The following is a 20,605-nucleotide window of genomic DNA, read 5'->3' on the forward strand; positions in this document are numbered from 1 at the left end:
GGAGATTGTCCTACAATCTCTTATTTACAGATTTTTAGAAACTGATAAAGTTATGTATAACGGTTTATTTTTAAGATCTTGATAATTATTGGTATGTACATATTCAAACATTAAAAATATGTTTAGATAATCAAACAATGATTAAAAACAAGTGTTCATAATTCCTCGTATTTTGAAAAACATGGGGAAATTATAAACAATCCTTTGCGAATCAGTGAGACAAATTTTAAGTAAAAATTTATATTCCACTTGAAGATGCATCTATTACTGAATGTTGAATGTACTGAATGATTTTGTGAGCTGTAGTAACACACTTGGTATTTGTAACTTATGAAAAAAAATGAAAGAATGTCACATTACGAATGATTGATTGATAAGTTCTGACACATCATTTTATTTTTTTTTTTTTGTAAACATGACTTAAGAACCCATAACGATTTTTTAAAGGGATGTTTTTTTATTATTTTAACAAAATGTGATGAAAACCTTAAAATAGAATCGAATTCGTCTAAGTGTTCAATGATTTGAGTGTTATGAAACAACCAAATCAATGTAATATGTTCATTTTTTTCTTATTCTGACGAAAATGGACAATAAAAGTCTGGAAAACCTTGAATTTTTGACCGGGAAAACCGGGAAAAAATCGGGAATTTCATAATGAAAATGTAGTGGCCACCCTGTAAGATATTGAACGTTTTTGTAAATTGTATTTCTTTCGTATTTCTGTTAAACACACTGCATATACTGAAAGAAACAAGTTCATATTACTGATTAAATGGTTCTCATAAAAAAGAGTACATCTCGTAAAATTTCACAAAAAGAAGAGTAAGCCTTTTTCTCGATCGAAAAAGAGTACATGTACTCTTAAAAGAGTACGTATGGTAACCCTAATTTAAACCAACTCGGCATAAAAATTTTACAATTTCATATTCTATCCTTCTCTTATTCTCATTGCAGAAACGCCATTTTTTTTCTAATCAATGGCTACCGAGATACAAATTTTTGGGAAAAAAATTATCACTGAACGATTGGTTGAATTTTTATTATAAAAACTATACTGTTTTCATACTCAAAATACTAAAAATTATACTATTTTAGTATTTGCACTCATGATTGAAACGCAAAAAAAGTGATTTGGTTGTGAATGCTTTTGTCATTAGTAGAGAGTGCTATTTTCTGGAAAAAATATTAGTACTGGTAACGACACCTAGTGGCTCTTAGCTAAGTTGAAAAAAATTATGTTGAATCATTTGAAATCACGGTTGGTTCTTATACACGCTTGGAGCTCCAGCCCGAACTCTGGTTCTCTGTGCATCTAGTACCATACTATCAATCTATATATATAAAAATGGATTTCTGTCTGTCTGTCTGTCTGTTCCCTATAGACTCGGAAACTACTGAACCGATTTACTTGAAACTTGGTAGGTGAGTGCTTCTTAGACCTGGGAAGGTTCCTATTATGGTTTGAGACCCCTCCATTTTACTGTAAGTAAAAGTCTAATGTTTGTATAACTCGGGAACCGATCAAGCAAATCTTACCAAACTTGGCATGGGTGAGTATTTGGGTACGAGGAACCTTTCTACGAATGTAAGGTACCCCTCCCTCTTTTTGGTGGGGAAATAGGAAGGGGAGAACAATTTTTTACATAACTCGAGAACTAATCAAGATATTGGAACCAAATTTGGCATGGGAGAGTATTGGAACAGAGGAAATGTTTCTATGGTTTTTTTAGACCCCTTCCCCTTTTCAATGTGGATATAGGCAGGGAGGAGAGGGTCTTCTATAATTTTTTTTATTGCATAACTTGAGAACTATTCGAGCAAATGGAACCAAATTTGGCTTGGAGGAGTATTTGGGTACGAGAAAGGGTTCTATGAATATTTGATACCCTTCTCTTCTTTTTGTGGCGAGATACAGAGGAGGGAGGGGGCTCCTTGACATTTTCCAACATAACTGGAAAACCTATAAAGTAAATGGATCTAAATTTGGCATGGGGAGGATTTTGAATACGAGAAATGTCTCTATGATATTTTGAGAACCCTCTGTACTTCCTATGAGGAAATTTTAAGGTGGAAGGGTGCACTCATACAATTTTTTACACCACTCGAGAACTTATCCAGCAAATGGAATCCAACTTGGTAGGGTATTTGAGTAGTACCGAGGAATACTGCGTCCTTCCAGTGGGGTGATAGGAAGGAGGGAATGGGGCTCCGTAACAATTTGTTGCATGACTCGAGAACTTATCGGTTATATGGTTATATGCTTATTTGAGACTGCTTTCTCCTTCAATTTTGATAATATTAGGGAAGAAGGCAGCTCAAATAAAATTGTGTTGCATAGGAGGGTTCAATACAATTTTCTTGGTATAGAAGTAATCAAGCAAGAAAAAACAAATTTGACCTGGGAAGGTATTTGAGTACAAGATATAATTCTATGGAATTTTACAGACCCTTCTGCCTTGCAGTGTGCAGTGTGTACTATTACTACTGTTTTACTATTGTTTATGTAGGTAAGCATTGATCAAGCAAAAATATTATAGGAAAAAAATTATCACCAAACCCTCTCCTCCCCCAATAGCCGTTTTTTCCTACGGCCCTGGTGCTCACACAAAAAAACTGCTTCACAGCGCGAAGCACCATAATATTTCACCGATTGCAAGTAATTGTTACTACGCTTTTGTACAGCCTGTAAACCTTGAATTATGTACCTAGATTTCCATAATGTGATACTAAACATAAAACTTTCTAAAGGATTTTACTACGACTTTCTTGGATTTTCTGGAAAATTACAAATATTAGTTATACCGTATTTGTTTATGCCGAGTGTTGCACTAGTGTTGCACTGGTGCATCACTAGATGCTGTCAAACTGTTTGTTTATTCGGACGGTGTTGCACTGGTTTTGACCTGGTGTTGCACTGCCATCGGGCGGTAGTGCCCCGAAAATTTTGTCAGTGTTGCGAGAGAGCGTGTGAGTGAGTGAGGTAGCAATACACTGGCGACGATTTGTGTTTGTTTTTGTCGGGTACGGTGGAACACTGATCGAGGGGAGAAAACAAATACGGTATAAGTAAATACACCCGCAAATCAGACTCTACTCCAATAATGAACTTTTATGGAGGTGGAATTATCGGTATAAGATTCTATGCCGGACCGGCCTTTTTGCATATGTCAGTTTCTAGTTTCCCATTCCCACCCTGTTCCCCTCTCATTCGCATCCCTTTCCCATGAAAGACAAAGGATGATGAAAAACACCGGTCAAACGGCAGACGGCCAAAGCAGTTCGTTTTTTTGTAATCGTCGGTGGCAGAAAGACTGTGACAATCAACTTCCGTTAGCTGACCGACTCAGATGGCGCACTGAGTAAAATATCGGACTGGCAAGACGAAATGAGATGTTCAAGTGAGGTCGATTCTCACAATTTATTTTGCTGGGGAGCTCAAGTCTTGATGCCAGTAGTGCTTTTTCAATCATATCTTTTTCAGTACAGTGTACTTTTCAGCCTTTTTTCGGCAAAGAATCCAATTCTAAATAGGCATTGAATTTTCGCAACCTCTTCTATGGGTGTAGAGTGGTTAGTATTCTTAGATAAGAAAAAACTTGCCCTAAAATTAATGATAACCATCAATTAAATAAAACAACGGTTAGTGTTGTTCGTTTGTTTTTTTCTCTGGGTCGTCTGCACCTGATAAAATTTTGAAACTGTGTCGTCGTTCTATTTGCCAACGATGATAAGCCTATATCTTATCAGCTGGTAAAAAAAGCTTACCCTATAGCGCTGAAATCGATCGATATGTTGTCAATGTTTTGACTAGTTCATATACGTTGGTCAAGGACGGGCAAGTCCCAGTTTTGACATTTATGGAATACATAATTTTATTTCTATTCAATTAACTATTCAAGGTTAGGTACTTAGTTCAGTGAAACAGATTATTTTCAACCATTGTTTTTTTATGTAGTGTTGATAACATTTATGCACCGTCTGTCACCATCCCTTAAAGTTTTCAACTTGTCAGAGAAGTGCCGACAAGCTATACATTTAAAAATTGAACATGCCTAAAGCTGTATCTTTTAAACTAAATTCGGTATAAAGATTTGTGGCTCTACTACCATCGTTCACTCGCTTTTTCGTGTGCCTACTATTTACAGGTGCTGTACCTTAGATGGAGTCATCAACAAAACGAAGTATGCTTAACCGGGTAATATAGTATCCAAATAAAAATAAAACAACAACAACAACACAAACACACACACATTAAAGATACCCAGCTGAGTTGCTGCGGCAGTAAAAATTGCGTTTATGGTGGGTTGGCCAGCGAATATGAACACACTAATGGTTTCGGTCTGCACTAAACTTTGACAGGGCGCTCTCTCATTTAGTGGGTAGGCCTACTACTATAACTAATATCGATGGATGGGCGGCTTGTGGCTTGGTGCAGTTTTGTCCATCGCGTCTAAATAAACGTTGGCTCGTTGGTTGCTTGCTTGCTTGATAATTGGTCAAGGACACCCGGTTTCAGCTCTCCATAGGCCCAGGTCGATCGGTACGGTACATGTTCTAGCGTTTCTACTATGACCGAACACCGAACGACGACGCACGGCTTGAAACAAAACGGAAATCGTGGATGTAATTATGGCCAAATGCTCGATTAGGCGCATGTTTACATTGGGCATTCTATATGGGCGGTTCCGATTGGCGAATTTTCTATGGCTTGTGGAACGGTGATAGAGACATATTGTATTTATGGGGTGTAGTTTTTTAAGCTTTAAGAAATGGCGATGCTATTTCTTGAAACAATCAAGTTTAAGTTCACTAGTGGCTCCTATGTGTTAGTAACGTTTCAGCATTACACATCGTAACAGCAGAGCTCAGTCCATAGTGGTAATTATTTGTCTGTTAAGTGACACAGCACCACATTACACATCGTGACAAGAAAGCTCAGCCTATAGTGGCTATTATTTGTCTGATACGTTACACAGCACAGCATTATACATCGTGACAACAAAGCTATTTGACCAGTGGCTCCTATGTGTTAGTAACGTTTCAGCATTACACATCTTGACAGCAGAGCTCAGACCATAGTGGCTATTGTTTGTCTGTTACCTTACACAGCACAGCATTACACATCACAGAAACAATGCGAAGTGAACTATTGACACTAAACACAATGGATATTACAAGTTTTGCTATCACTCTGTAAAACTCCTTTGCTCGTAATACAGCTCCCTGACCTTCTAATGTATCATGGAACAACCAGTGTTCAATTTAGTTTCAGTGCTTAGTCCTGTTTTATGGTCTCGTCCCACTCCTTCCTAAATCATTTACCTAGCTTTTACCCCTGGTGAGAATTTTCCTCCTCGAAAGAGTCCTTTTATTTCTCACAAGCTGCAACATAAAATATTTTTTCTAGTACGGAGCTTGAGCTTGCTATCAACTACGGTCCACCTGCGGCCCCTCCCGGCCAATGGCATAATGGTTGCACTCCGTGATTGGTTCAAGATAATCAACATTGCACAATGAACCAATTGAAAGATTGCTGGGAACAAACAATACAATCTCACTGTACAATTTTGAGGATCTCCTACTTTTAAATGAACCAATAACGACGCCGGCCAAGTCCGTGTAGTCGATAGGAGGAAGGGAAGTGCAGCACATGTGATGATTTGTTTTGCGGAGACCAGCTGTACGCCATCCCTCCACAAATCTCACGCTGAATGTTTGGGGGTAAAGGTATTATGGCATGGAAATCACTATGGTAAGTGATGTGGCTATTTAAAACCTAAGCTCCTACACCTTCTGAATCCTATGTTTCCTATTGAAACTCCTAAAAACTCCTATAGAGGCCATATAAATAAAGAATTCCAAAAAAAGTACGAGCGTAAATGTGAGGACACTGTAGAACAGTAACCGGGGTTAACATGAGTCACATTTTTAAATGAGAAAAAAAAATCTTTCATAACGAATTAGCATAAAAGCACAATTATTCATCTCGATTTTTATCCATATTAAACCTAATTTAGAACAATTAAGTGTCCCTATCTGAACTTGGCCTCAATTATTGAAAGCTGTGAGAATTTGTTGGTTGACCCTCAGTCCTCACCGTTATAGATACACTTTAATTCGATTTGTTTAATTTTGGAAATACTTAACTATTCCATGTAAAACGGCAGAATATTTAAAAATCTACACTTTTGATTGTATTTTACAAAATTGTCTGCCTGACATATGAAGCTATTTAATATTCTGGTAAAATTGATCACGCTAGTTCTAATCCGCGAAGAGTTAACCATCTTAAAAAAAAATGAAATTGAAATATCTGTGATGCAAGAAAATAAACAAATCACGTCTGCTAAATTTGTTATAATGGTTTCCCACCTTGACATTAACATCATTGACTATCATTAATTGACCCAGGGCGAGAAGTAAAACCGGTAGAATCTCATATTTCACTCTTCAAAACACGCTAAACTTATGCAACATCAGTAAAATTATTATTATTATTATCATTAAAGACATTTTACCATATCAGTAAAATGTTATTGCCATCCCCCATGCACTGTTGAAAATAATATATTGAATAAAAAAAATACATTTCATTTACGACATTCAACGCGCACAACCTAGAGGCCCGCAACTCTGTACTCACCAACAGTCCCAATAGGAAAGAAAGTAAGAACTCGAAACACAGACCTTCTCGTGAAAAAGAGGTGCTACCGGCGATAAGGACTAGAATTTTTATAAGGGCACCAACACTCAAGGACTCCAAAACTTAAGACATATCCGATCTCCCTACGGCTAGCAAACGTCATTAGACTTAGATTCTATCCACCCGCTATCCCTCATATCTGGAAGCTAAATTTAATAATATAATGTGAAAAGGTACTTAGCTTTTCTTTCGGATCCTCATATGTCCATGTAAATCCTATCGCAGCAAGCCGAGCAAAACTAAATACTTATGTCATTTCTGCAGCAGCTCGGCCAACAGCAACTCCTCGCCATGATCTTATTTGTATCACATTTTCTCATTTTTTTCATTCCCCCAATTTCACATGCATTTTTCAGCAAATTTAATTTTCCGTCTCTTTTGATTAAATAAGTCAATTCATCACGTTGAACGCTTCGCTCATTCAACAGCTTTTCCTCTTTCGCTCCAGTGCAATACGTTTTGATGTAAATTTTTCACTAAAACCCAACCATTCCGAAAACCCAGCGCAGCGCATGTATATTTAAAGTTCACTATATCCCAACGCTAACGACACTAGCATTTATACGCATGCAACGGAAATACAGACTTCCCTAAACATTTTGGAGGCTCCAAACCTGCCGCTTGTACAGCATTTATTTTAAGTTTTTCTAATAACTATTCCCTGTATGTATGTATGTATGTAGATAATCCACCATGGGTGCACGGATTCACCGCAGTTTCGCCAACGCATGAGCTAACTTGCATCCTTTAGATTATTAGTTCGGCCAATCTTCAATGCAAATCACCACATACCCGACACCATGGCTTCGTGTGAACTGTCATGTAATAAAAATGTTTCGTGTGGGTGTTTGTCTTATTTGTAGAATGAACAAACAGTTTCGCAACCGTATAAAATTCATAACTCATTTAGAGTTAAAAATCTACGACAGCTATTCCGCATTCGTGTAGATACCTGCCCAGCTGGCAACTGTTTGTACGTTCTTATAAAATATATTCAATCAATGAAATAGTTGTATGATAAATTAATCTTACCTTTTTACCTATCTTACCTCTAGACACTCTCGGCTTAACTATATTCAATTAATGAAATAGTTGTATGGCACAATTATCTTACCTTTTTACCAATCCTACCTCTCAACCCTCTCAGCTTACCTGTAGCTGTAATCGACCTTATTCAATTTCATAACGATTACAATTTCCTACTACGCATAATGCTTTAGGGAATCCGCGGAACTCCACGTATGAACTTTTTACTGCTTCACAAACCTACCGTTATATACGTACTCAAAAAAGTGATCACATACATACACTTTTACAAAGTTGACCTTTGAGTAGCATTTCTCATCTTTTTCAATTAAATCCCCGGGAAGAATTTTCGCGACAATTTTATCGTTTTTCTTTTTTTTGTTGGTTGTTCTTCTTCTTATTATCATAAGGGAACAAAACATTATTCTCACGAACTTATTAACTCCTTACACTTATTAAAAATAAGGTTCGTTTTCAAATTTTAGCTGGCTTCATTCTCGTACTTCAATATTGCCCATTAAGTTTCTCCTTTCTCTTGCCTTATTTCGAGATTATTCTACTACCCTTCAACGTGCACTCCTTAGTAGGTTGTTCACTAGACAGCAAACGCAAAACGAAACTATCACTGAATCCAATGCAATGCTCGTTCACAAATCCACGGCTTGTATCAGAACGTGAATTTTCGAACCTTGTGGTCAGCCATTGAACAATCTATAACTACTTTCTCTTTTTTTCATCCTCTCTATTCATCGTCACACTTAAGCTTTTTTTTAACATTCTATAACTAAGAGCAACTAAGAACCACCCACCCCTAGGGATGGACAAGGCATAGGATTTGAATTATTTCTGAGACCAATGCCCCGGCACAGCACTTCCGCCCACTTTGAAGCAACCCGAACGCCGAACACCTTAAAACTTAAACATTAATCGAATACACATTATACAAATCATACTTTAAATAGGCTTTCAAAACACATTTTAATTGAAGAAAAATAAAACTCATTCATTGGCTTAGACACTTTCAGGCAGCTTTTTGAATTGCCGAGTTCACTTCTTTTTCTGTTTTTCTAATAACTATTCCCTGAGCTTCAAAATGCCAGCCCGCACAGTCTGGGGGTCGAGATAAACCATCCACTACACATTTCGATAGACGTCTACCGATTCTTCAATTATTTCTCCTTTCCCGGCAATAACTAGCAAGCACTTTTAAGGGGGGGGGGGGGGGGGGGGGTAGGGTCTAACACTTTCAAAAAATCGATTTTTTTATTTTTTAATTTTCTTATTGTAAAACATTTCAAGAATGTTGTGTCAAATTTTCAAGTCAATTGAAGCAAAACTGTAGAAGTTATAGGCCTTTATCTCCTCCTATCTAATACTGCAAGAAAGCAAGAGCAGAAACTTCAAACGCGTTTTTCTCGAAAGCACATTTTTATAGCCCGTGGACATCGTCATTTGAAAACTACTTATCCGATTCTTTTCAAATTTGGAACATATTTTCTACATATAAAATACCAGACCCCAACGTTTTTCTTTTTCGATTTTTTTACTTTGGGGAGATTTTAGAGGTGAAAAATGGCGGATTTTTTCGTGAAAAATCGTAGTTTTTACTTCAAACAGCCACAAAAATTTCATAAAAATATTTTTAAGTTAAATAAAAACGTTGGGGTCCAGAAAAACATCTATTAAAAATATTTTGCTATGATTTTTTGACTTCAGATGATTCTGTGCTGAGATACAGTGTCCACCGCAAATCCTGTTTTCTAAAAGGCATCCTCGAAAGTGCTCCGTCACCGGCTCATTTTTCAATATTTTTCTACGAAAAAATTACTAAATGTTCTTTTAACAATGCTTTGTATAATGCAAAAAATTTGAATACATTTGTTTGAACGATAGCTCTAGAAAAAAATTGTGAAAATTGTGTTTTTTTTATACCCGTTAGACCCTACCCCCCCCCCCCCCCCTTAATGTAAACTACTGCAAATTACTACTTTGGTAATAATGTTTTCGAGATTTTTCTATAATTTTGATAGCAAAATGAAAACTTGGAGAAAAAAAAACATGTGTGCTCCGAACTGGTCAACGCCTACTTCCTCCATAAAATATTTTTTCTAGTACGGACGACAATAACTAGTTTTATAAAATAAATAAATTTAGATCTCAGCCGTTTTGACATTCAAAAAGTTCCAAATTTGACAAACCCTTTAGAACTCAGACATTTTTATTACTGCATGCATGTATGTGAAAAAATTTATGATCGAGATTTGAAAACCGACCATATAAATTTTGTAGATTGGCCCAAAAACTGACCTGTGCAAGATTTCAGCTTAATCGGACTTGATTTAGGGGAGTACCAAAGCGCTTAAATTTATTTGACCCTCAAAACCAATGGAAATTTTGATGCCGAATGACTTACAAATGCATGATGGACAAGTCCAATTAAGCTGAAATTTTGCACAGATCAGTTTTTTGAGCCGATCTTCAAAACGTATATGGTCGGTTTTCGAAATTCGACATGACACTACACATTTGGCTTCCAAATTAATCTGAATCTATCTGAACAATACTAAATGAAGATTTTTACCATTATTGTTCTCATCAATGAATCAATATGGATAGTAACTAGAAAAGAAATAAAAATAAATTACTATTTAAATTGCCCGTGTTTCAAAGTCCTTTATTAACTTGTCATTTGATTATGTAAAGATAAGGGTCACTATCCAGTACAAGCATACTGCATTGTGACAGCAAAAGAAAAACATACATTTATCTCTACCCTGATCCTTGGCTGCCGAAGTTCAACAGTACGAGTCAGATATCAATTGAATTGTTCCCTTCTTTTGATTGGTATTGAATCTAGCGTTCGCCAGAACGCGCCCTAATTTATTTTCATCCGGGATTTAATCTGGGAAATAAATTGAACTTGCAACGATATGATTTTTATCACAACCTAATCAATTTGTTATTCCACTACTGGTTTAAAATCCCTGAAAAAAAGGAAAAAAATATCTCACTGGCACTGGTTTCTGATTCTAAGGTTTATGTTGATGTTGTACACATTTACATACTTCCTGATAAAGGTATGAGAGTTGACTTGAAAAAAAAATGAGTTTCGACTTTCTATCAACAAAGTGATTTCCATTTCGATGAGTCGATGTGATTTTCAAATCCTTTGAAATTTAATTGGCGTCAGTTATACACTCGGTTCTAATACTTTTTTTGTCAAACATTACTCCATATCGAACATGCCAGACAGACCTCTAAGGACACTATCTACGTTTTCCATTTGTATAACACTGCCCAGACCATGTTTTAGCGGCCACTTCAAAAGTCGAACATAACATCATAAACAAACAATATATACAACGAATATATCTGCGCCCGGCGTCGCCGATTTACAAACCTACATGCATAGATACAGAGTAGATTGAAAGCCCAATGGTCGGTAGCGTGTAGAAACTGTCGGAATGGCTAATTTAATTAATCTGCATAAATTATTGCCAGGCGCAAATCAATGAAAAAGATTACTCGTTGACAGGGCAGCCAGGCAGGCAGCTGTTTTAATCTTTACAACTGGATCATAGTCACGTCACACGCTATGATACATTTGTATGTTCGGTAAAGTGAATGTCTTGCTATATGTAGACTACACTTCAGGGTGTAATCGACCGAGTTCCAACTTCTGGTGTTCAAATTGATTACATTTGCATTCGAAAATGCAAAATGCTCCCATCGAAATTGCAATAAAGTATTTTTTTTCGTTTGAGTTTTAATTAATTTTTTTTCTACTTTCCCTTCTATTGCAGAATCCGGCCACAGATACCCAGGGAGCTGATAGATATGTGCCGGGTGTGTACCCAGGTCACACCCGGGGAGCCACAGGTGTTTCTCGGCTCCGATAAGGCCTTCACCTTCGATCATGTGTTCGATATGAACGCGACACAGGTTAGTGTGTTATGGAGTTCATTTTTTCATTCTGTACAAATTATTCAGTTTGCTGGCGTTATTTGAAGCATAGTTGTTGCAGTGGAATATTTATGACCCTTTTCCTCAAACAAAATGGTTTCATACTTTTGGGTTAAATTATTCAGCATTTGAATCCTTATAAGTTCTATAAAAAATTAGATATTTAGATAAATAAGATAGTCAGCAGTTTCAGAACATCAGATAAGATTTTTCTATATAATTAATATTGAAACCATGTTCCTGACTAAAATGTGAAACTCGATTTTGTCGTTGTAGCACAAAAGCTAGATGAGCTTCATACTCGCAGCCACTGAAAAAATCCAATATTTGCTAAGTAACAAAATGAAAGTTTTCCCATACATTGTGCTGAATAAGAAAGAAATCATTAAATTTCCAGTATTTTTGAAGGATTGACTTCAATTTGATTCCGCTATGGAAAGATAATGATTTATATTCAAAATAAAATCTGTCTACATAAAAAAATATTCAAAAAACGATATTCGTGTTTTAAAAGCACCTATATGAATCTGTAGAAAGTCAGGCAATAGAGCTTTTTGCTCGTGCGCACTAGCTTTTTCTTCTTTTTCGATTTGTCGGTCAACAATTATCACGCTTGATAATGCCGTGAGATGTTGAATAGAATGTCTTTTACAGTGACAATAAAGTTTCTCAAGAATGATTGACTATCGGCAAAATTCAAACAAGTTCAAATAATAATTTCAAAACAGATTATTTCAAAATACTTATTTATGCAACAGGTTGTAAAAAGTAGATTTTTTTAGTATGAATCGTACAATAATCTCGTCAGGCCTCATTGGATAATAACGGTGAGTGCTGAAAAAAACGAGTTTTGTATCGAGTTTCAAACATTTTTTTTGCAATACCGCAACGTCGGATGAAGAACTTTTTTTTTCTCAAAAACAACAAATGCCAACATAACCACAAAAATCACCTCCGGTCGGAAAACAACATTATTAAAATGCCCTTTGAAATCATGTTTTTAACCTCAAGCAACAGATTGTAGATTTTTCGTCAGAATCAAAGTAGTGCATACTCGTTGCAAAACTTGATTTTTCCAGCACTTAGCGTAATGCAATATCCCTTTTTTCCGTTTTTTTATTTGTGAATCATTCATCCCGAGAAATCAATCTCCCGAATTTACCACTCGTGCTGAAAAATTCCACTTTTTGCCACTTGCTTCATAAATAATTACACTTACTACACTAACTGAACAGAAGATCAATTTTATTGTGAAATTGGGCGCTAAATCTGAAAATAAAATTTAAAAAATTCTCAGTAGAACAGTTTTTCAGTTATGCTCCAAATATGAAATTTTGGAAAAATAAAAAAAGTACTTGTACTTAGGTTCAAATATATCGAAATGCATAACATGAATATGAAATCTCCTTTTTGCATTTTAAAGGCGAATAAATTTGCTATCGATCATCTGAACTTCATTTTTGCGTATGATTGCGTATTATTGATATTAGTGACTGGTATTTAATCAATGCGTAAAAAGTACTCTTTGCGTGTTAGACAATAATTTTCGGCTAAAATACAATCTTTGATCCGCAATAACTTTTTTGTTTCAATTCCAATCGTGTTGCAGTCTTCGAGTGAAATATTTGTCTTAGTTTAGGCTTCAAGAATTTTTTAAAAAAAGCAACCGGCTTGTGGAGAAAAAAGTTATCAATGAAAAACCAGTATTTCTTGTTCCTCCAGCAATACCTTAACATACTATTTACGTTTGAAACGCAAAACGATCATACGCAAAAATGAAATTCAGATAATTGATAGCAAATTTATCCACCTTTAATATGCTAAAAAGATTTCAAATTCATGTTATGCATTATCTCGGAATGCATAACCTGAGTAGAAAAACTTTTTTAATTTTTCCAAAATTTTATATTTTGAGCATAACTCATGAACTGTTCTACTGCGATTTTTTTGAATTTCATTTTCGGATTCAGCTCCCGATTTCACATTAAAAATATAGGCCGAACAATACAGTTCACGATTTTTTTTTTAAATTTTGTAAACTAGTGTTATTATTTGAGGGAACATTTTGCTTTGAGTTCCACTAATATGAAAAAAAAGGTTAAAAACAAATAAATCAATATTATTTCTTAAAATTTAACACTTTTAAGTGAAAAATAATGCTTCTACGAATCATTGTAATAGGATTCTTTTTGGATGTAAGGATTTTTTGAAAGTTTGGGGTGCTATAATTGTGTATCAATATACTTTTTTTGTTGACATTGAACGATAATAGATTCTCGATTGATCTTAACCAGAGAAACAGGCTGGCTATTCAAATGTTCCGTTTATGTTTTAACTAGCCTCCCATATATTTTCTAAAGTTTTGATTTTAAGATGGCAGCACTTAAAAATGGCAATGTTCAGTTCAGATTTGTTATCAATTTGATTGCTTTATTTAAGCTTAACATTTCCAAGTAGAATTTCGATTTATTTTCTGTTCTTGCTCAAGGAAGCTCTATTTTGTTACAAAAAATACACCAGCACAAGATCATACCACCGCCGAAGTTCCTGTTCATCTCATCTTCCTATTCGATAGCAAATTATACCAGAAGTATGTGGGACAATAAGCAATTTACAATGGAAAATATAACATCTGTTTAGAGATATGCACTTTTCATTCTTATGCAAGTTAGTTTTTGTCAATTTTTTTTAAAACAGGAAAACTGTTCGGATTTAATGAAAAAACGAATCCTCAGAGCAGCGTTTATTGTATAGCAGCTTGAAGCTAAAAGATTATATTTTAGTTAGTTATAAACTTTAGACATCATTTAATCAATTCTTACATTTAGTTTTCTTCTGCTCGGGCACTCACTCTAGCTTATGTGGACCGAGAAGGCTTTCTGCACTTTTTTAGTGTTGATTCCTTTAGTTAACAAATTTAGTATGTAGTTAGGCTAATAAATTGACAATTCAAATAGTGATTACTTACGGTACAATAGTTTTCTTTATGAATTTCTAGTTATTTGCATCGATCAACGGACTTGCAATTACTGTTGCAGGTTAGCTTCAGTCGGGGTGACCTAGTTGGTATTGAATACAATTTTAGGAAACACTTCAGACACAAATCAGCCTTTCACACCCCATGTAAATGACAAAAAATTAACAAGCTTGCTATCTGAATACACCACAAATGTCAAACTCGCGAGAGCTAAAGGAAAATTAAACCTTTTAATCCTAATAGAATCGTAGAAGAGGTGCTGTTTATATCTCGCCATCATTTTTTCACGTTTTGGGTGGGGCTCAACAAAAATAGGTTCGTCAAAGAAAAAAATCAATTTTCCGTTAAACAATTTCAAACATACTGTAAAATAAAATTTTGAAGATAATAAATCAATCATTGATTTTTTTAACTAGCCGTAAGGCGTAATTCTACGTCAATTATTAAAAGAATTAGTGACAAATTAAATGCAAATAACAACATTTCAAAAAGCCATTGATCACGTTTTTCGTGTTTGAAACCACGGTTGCCGAAATATTGCATAACAAATTCCGAAATTTTAATGGGTGTTGATTTGATTTGATATAAATTTATATGGCAGCATAGGCTTCCTAACGTACACGGAGAATAAAAATAGTAAAATTTACCGAGTAACTGGGGTAATTTTTTTCCACCCCTCTTTCGAGGTAAATTTGGTTTTTTACATTTACCTTGCAAAAAGGTGAATTGTCCTTTCTTCTTTTCTCCTAGAAAACAGGTAACTTTTATTTTTTTTCGGATTCATTGGCCCAAAAGGTACATTCTACCTGTTTCCCATTCACTGATTAAAAACGTAAATTTTGTCTTTTTTTATTCACCACTATTTAACCCTTCATTTCATGATTTTTTATTTTCCTTAAAAATAATTTTAAACAGTCGGAAATTATGTGTACATCAAGAAAAAAAATTAAAATGAATACGATTTTTCACTTTTTCCATACATTAATTGTTGCAAATTTGCTACTTTTTGAAAAGAGGGGTTAAATGGTAAATGCATGTTCTGGCTTGACACCATTGCAATTAAAATAAAACAAATCTGTTTCAAGTTAAGTTAGCTGCTAATGTAGTTAAACAATACTAAAACCAGTGTTCTTTTTCTTTGTTACTCTATTTTGAATTTTTGACATAAATAAGTTATACGGATATTTAAAAAAAAAAATTCCGAGAAGCGAGGTGATGCTTTTTCACCCCTCTTTCTCGGTAAAAATTTACCTTTTTTTCATTCACCTAGCAATAATGTAAATTTTACCTTTTTTTAATTCACCTATCAAACAGGTAAATTTACCTTTTTGCATACACCTAGCAAAAAAGTTAATAATAACGTTTTCTCATTCACTGATTTAAAAGCTAAATGGTAGTTGGTTTGATTGGTTTCTTCGTTAAAAATTGAAAAAAAAGAAATAAAATTCATTCAAAATTTGATATTTATTTTTTATGAAGAGATTTACCACCGTAATGTTTGTATGTTACTTTAATTTGTCGGCCTTAGCGGTGAAAAGTGAAGTCCTTTTTAGTAGGGACATATCAAGATGCGGACGAACTGCAAGTTTTCCCGCTTGTGGGGCGGACCACGCTTGGCCAACTAATGTGTGGTGGTAGATACAACTCTATCTGTATCTACCACTTCATAGTAGTAGGCCCGTGAGGAACAAAAATTTGATATGTGATGATAATGCTTCTAAATAAATTCTACCCGCTCATTTTCACCATCTTTCATTTCATCTAACCTTATCCATCTATATAAAAAAATTTCATAATCTTTAGATGTCCCTACTAAAAAGGACATCACTTTTCACCGCAAAGGCTTACAAATTAGTAAAGTAACATTGATATTTATTTGAGATGAATTGGGACTTTATCACAGTGTTTAAAATAATTTTTGAGGCAAGTTCTTTATTCGCCAGGCTCGTGGCAATTCGGTTTTGTGTTTTTCCGAGCGACCATGGCCACTGAATCCTCCTGCATTGCGTACATTCATGCCCTTCTCCGTTCGACTTATCCGGTCAGGTCGGGCTTTTCCAGAACTATATCTGGAGGATGACTTACGAGGTAAGATTTACCTTTTTTTGGAGTCACCTTTTTTCCCGGTGAACTGTACCTTTTTTTCAACATGATTCAGGTAAACTTTTCCTCACTATGAGGTGAGTTTTACCTGGAAAAGGTAAAAGTTACCTTTTTCGGCTTCCACGAGTTAAGGTTTACCTTATGTAACGTCTTTATCAAAATTGAGTATGATATGGCTTAAGCACCCTAAAATAATGAAATGCGTTTGAGCGTGTATAAATGACAACCGAGGGGAAAACGTCAAAAAAGAAAGGAGGCCACGCGGCAGAAAAAAGGCGGGCTGGCTTCGAAAAGAAGAGACACCGGCAGCCGAACAAAAGAAGGAAGGACGTCGTTTCTCACCTAAAAAAAAAACTCGCGACGTGTGTCGTGCGGTCCGGTTGAAAATTTGGTTCGATTGTGCTTTTCTCGTTGCAATTTAATTCCGCGAGTGATGCGATAATTGTCCGTGATTCGAATCGGAAGTAAACTTCACGGAAACATTACAAGCAGCCCCGAATTATTATACCGGTGAAAGCGTCAAGAAAAGAAAAAGAAAGAAAAAGGGAGGCCACGCGGCAGGAAAAAGGCGGGCTGGCTTCGAAAAGAGACACACCAGCAGCCGAACGAAAAAAGGAAGGACGTCGTTTTCGTCGACTGTGCCCGGGCTTTTCGAAGATCTCGCGTGAAAAGTGAATTGGTTGGCTAATTTCGAGTTACCCGTTGTTTAACTCCGTCGAAAGTTGGTGCGAACGGTGGCCAGTTCCGGGGGGCACCGGAAACATCTGAATTCGGGACCGGGTCTCGCGTTTCCGCAAGAAGGTCATCCACGTTGACGTCTTTCCTCATCTGCTCACTGTCACTACGCACGTCAGTGTTGAACCGACCAGGATTCTGGTGTTGCTGTAGGGGCGCGGTCAAAGTAGCGGTAACAGTAGGGTCGAGATCGCAAGAAGGAAAAGGAACCGTATCCTCCGCGAAAGCCTGCAGTGGGAAGGAAGAGGAATTTTGTAGTGCCCCTATCACCGCGCTGCCCACGCTGCTGCCGGAATCGGAAGGTGAGTGACGCACATTTGTCTCACGCTAGGGTGCCCGGCATTAGGCCGGAACTATAAGCCTTTATTTCTGTCCTGGCCACGGATTGCGCCACTTTACAATTAGAGGGTCTCTCTCGCTACACTTATTTGGATTTTCCTTTCTTCTAGGTGAATTGTACTTTTTCATCCAGCTCAATTCACAGGAACTTAATCTCGCTGGGAGGTTATTCAGCTCAATTCAGATGAACTTTACCTCGCTACGAGGTAAAATTTACCTTTTTTGGATTCACATTTTTTCTCGGTGAATTGTACCTTTTTTCAGCTCGATTCAGGTAAACTTTACCTCACTGTGAGCTGAGTTTCACCTCGAAAAGGTAAAAGTTACATTTTCGGCTTCCACGAGCGTTCACTTTGCTATCTCGGTAAATTTTACCTTTTTTATTATTTTCCGTCTAGAAAGTTTTAAAGTGGTGCTGTTTTTCCAATAAATTTACACATTGTTATTGTTAATGTTAGTTATCTGATCAAGCTTAAATAATACAATAATACCTTTTTATTGATTATAGTGAGATTGATCATTTAGAGGTTTTTTTTTAAAGTGGAGAAATTTGAAAAATGATCGCATTCTTTCGGAATATTTTCGTTTTAATACGAATCTGCTAGAATAGATGTACTGAAATCTGAAACTGCTTACCGGGGATTTGGAACTGCTTGTCAAGGTAAAATAAAAGAATTCCCACCAAGCACACAACAATTAAAGATACAACCAATTAAGCTATTACTTACTAGGACCCAGACAACCAGAAGTCGTATTTTCTTTTACAGATTACATCGTATAGAATGTTATTTATACTCTCTTTCGTTTATCTGCACCTACAATGTGCGATCCATGCATATTCTTTATCGTATTTAAAAGCATTGCATGATTTTATTACGACAAGAAGAGAGACTCGTATTTATGTACATATGAACTCGACCTTTGTGTACGACAATTCGCAAAAAATCCGTGAAACGACCGATATACGGTGATCGGCCGTGACTGAGAGATTTTGTCGTGCTATGCATAAAATAATTCGAAATAAAAAACGTATATAACTGAATTGATTCGTAATAATGTGCATGCAATCGTATACCTTTGCAAATTAATTCGCATGTCTGATTTTCGCAAAACGTATTTGCTGGCAATCGTAAAAGAATACAAAAAAGTTCAATAAAATTGTTTATGATAAAGGGACATCGATGATTGGAATCGTATTAAAGGAGGCTTCAAAATGTTGATCTATTTTTAGATCATCGATGACGTTCTCTACGATTTAAAAGATTTAAGTTATAGAAATATACGATTTGCTTTGGTTTAATGCCTTTGAAGCAAATCCTCTTGAATTTATATATTCCAGATAGCGTCGAGGAACCATCATGAGCTGCAGATCGTATGGTTAGGGGTTCAAGTCCAGGTACTAACAATAACTTCATGAACGTTGAAAAAAATCAGCAATCATGCAAAAACGCATTTCTTTGAAATAATCTTCAGAATGGGGGTAGGCTGATTTATTTAGGCTGAACAATAACTTCATGAACGTTGAAAAAAATCAGCAATCATGCAAAAAACGCATTTCTTTGAAATAATCTTCAGAATGGGGGTAGGGATTTTTATTATTTTTGGGGATGAATAAACCAATTGGTTTAAAGTACAAAAAAAAATAATAATCTTTTTTTTTATTCAACAGACGGAAAATGAGAGCCCTGCACTCAAGTCGCAAAAGACGACCAAATAAGTCGTCAAATTTTCCATATTGTTACGAAAAATGTCGTATATTACAACCTCAATCATCTATATGATGATGTTAATTGTCATAGTATATTCCAAAAAGAATCAGGGTAGTCGTAAATGATGCGCATGTCAAGTCGTGCAAATCGTAATTTAATACAATCCAAATCAAAAATATGTTTGCTAATGTACCTATATGGCCTCCAAAATGATACGTATATATTGGTTTTGCTACATTATATACGATATGTTTACACGTATATTTGCCCGTATATTTGCGTTGCAAATTCGAAATACCCACCAAATGGTTATCTGGGGATATATTGACAGTTCTACACGAACACTACTTTAGCAGGAGGCCTCAGCCCTAACCTCAAACCATGGGAGAACAGAATCGATGTTTGAGAAGGGCGCACGGTAAACGCGATTTCACGGTACTAATACCGACAAATTCGCCCTGTGGAAAAGCGATACACAGTTGTTCGTGTTTTGATGGTTTTGATTGTTTTGGGCGTTCAGGGGTGCCAAGTGCGTTGATATTTGGAAAATGATAATAATTTTTTTAATTGCATTTTTATTGAAAAACCTAATGAGTACTGGGATTTTGCAACTTTCTCGTAGATTCCAATTCAAGTGTGAAATTAAACGCATCATTTATCTGAACGAAGTAACAACTTACTGTATCGCACACATAAACGATTTAGCGAATTATGTGGATGGGTTTCAAATAATCAGAGCATGTAGGCGATAATTTTCAAAGTCAACAAAGACGGGGCTTTCTTTAATTTACTTGTTTGTAACAGTGAATGATTTTGCATTCGTTTAGAAGTTGGTAACAACTCGTTTTGAATCTACCAAGCAGTACATGAAAATATATTTCAGATGCTTTTCACTTTGAAAATTCATTAGTAAAAGATGGCTTATCTTCATCAATTTAGGGACGCCCCGTAATCAAATCAAACGTTTAACTGTTGTTAGTTGAAAAATTTAATCTATTCAGAAATATTATTATTAGATTAAAACAAGCACATACTGATTTTAGCAAC

At 35.7% G+C, this 20,605-nt stretch overlaps 1 protein-coding gene across 5 annotated transcripts in view; it reads left to right on the plus strand.

The window, feature by feature from the left end:
* The window catches only part of LOC129749574 (kinesin-like protein KIF21B), a 198,020-nt gene that overhangs the window by 102,374 nt on the left and 75,041 nt on the right, over positions 1-20,605 (plus strand). For all 5 annotated transcript variants that reach the window (XM_055744598.1, XM_055744600.1, XM_055744602.1 and 2 more), the window contains exon 4: positions 11,536-11,674. In XM_055744598.1, the coding sequence (XP_055600573.1) occupies positions 11,536-11,674 (139 nt within the window). The remainder of the gene's footprint in view (positions 1-11,535; positions 11,675-20,605) is intronic.

This window comes from Uranotaenia lowii, chromosome 2 (genome assembly GCF_029784155.1).
Source record: "Uranotaenia lowii strain MFRU-FL chromosome 2, ASM2978415v1, whole genome shotgun sequence".
In the NCBI taxonomy this organism is placed as follows: Eukaryota; Metazoa; Arthropoda; class Insecta; order Diptera; family Culicidae; genus Uranotaenia; species Uranotaenia lowii.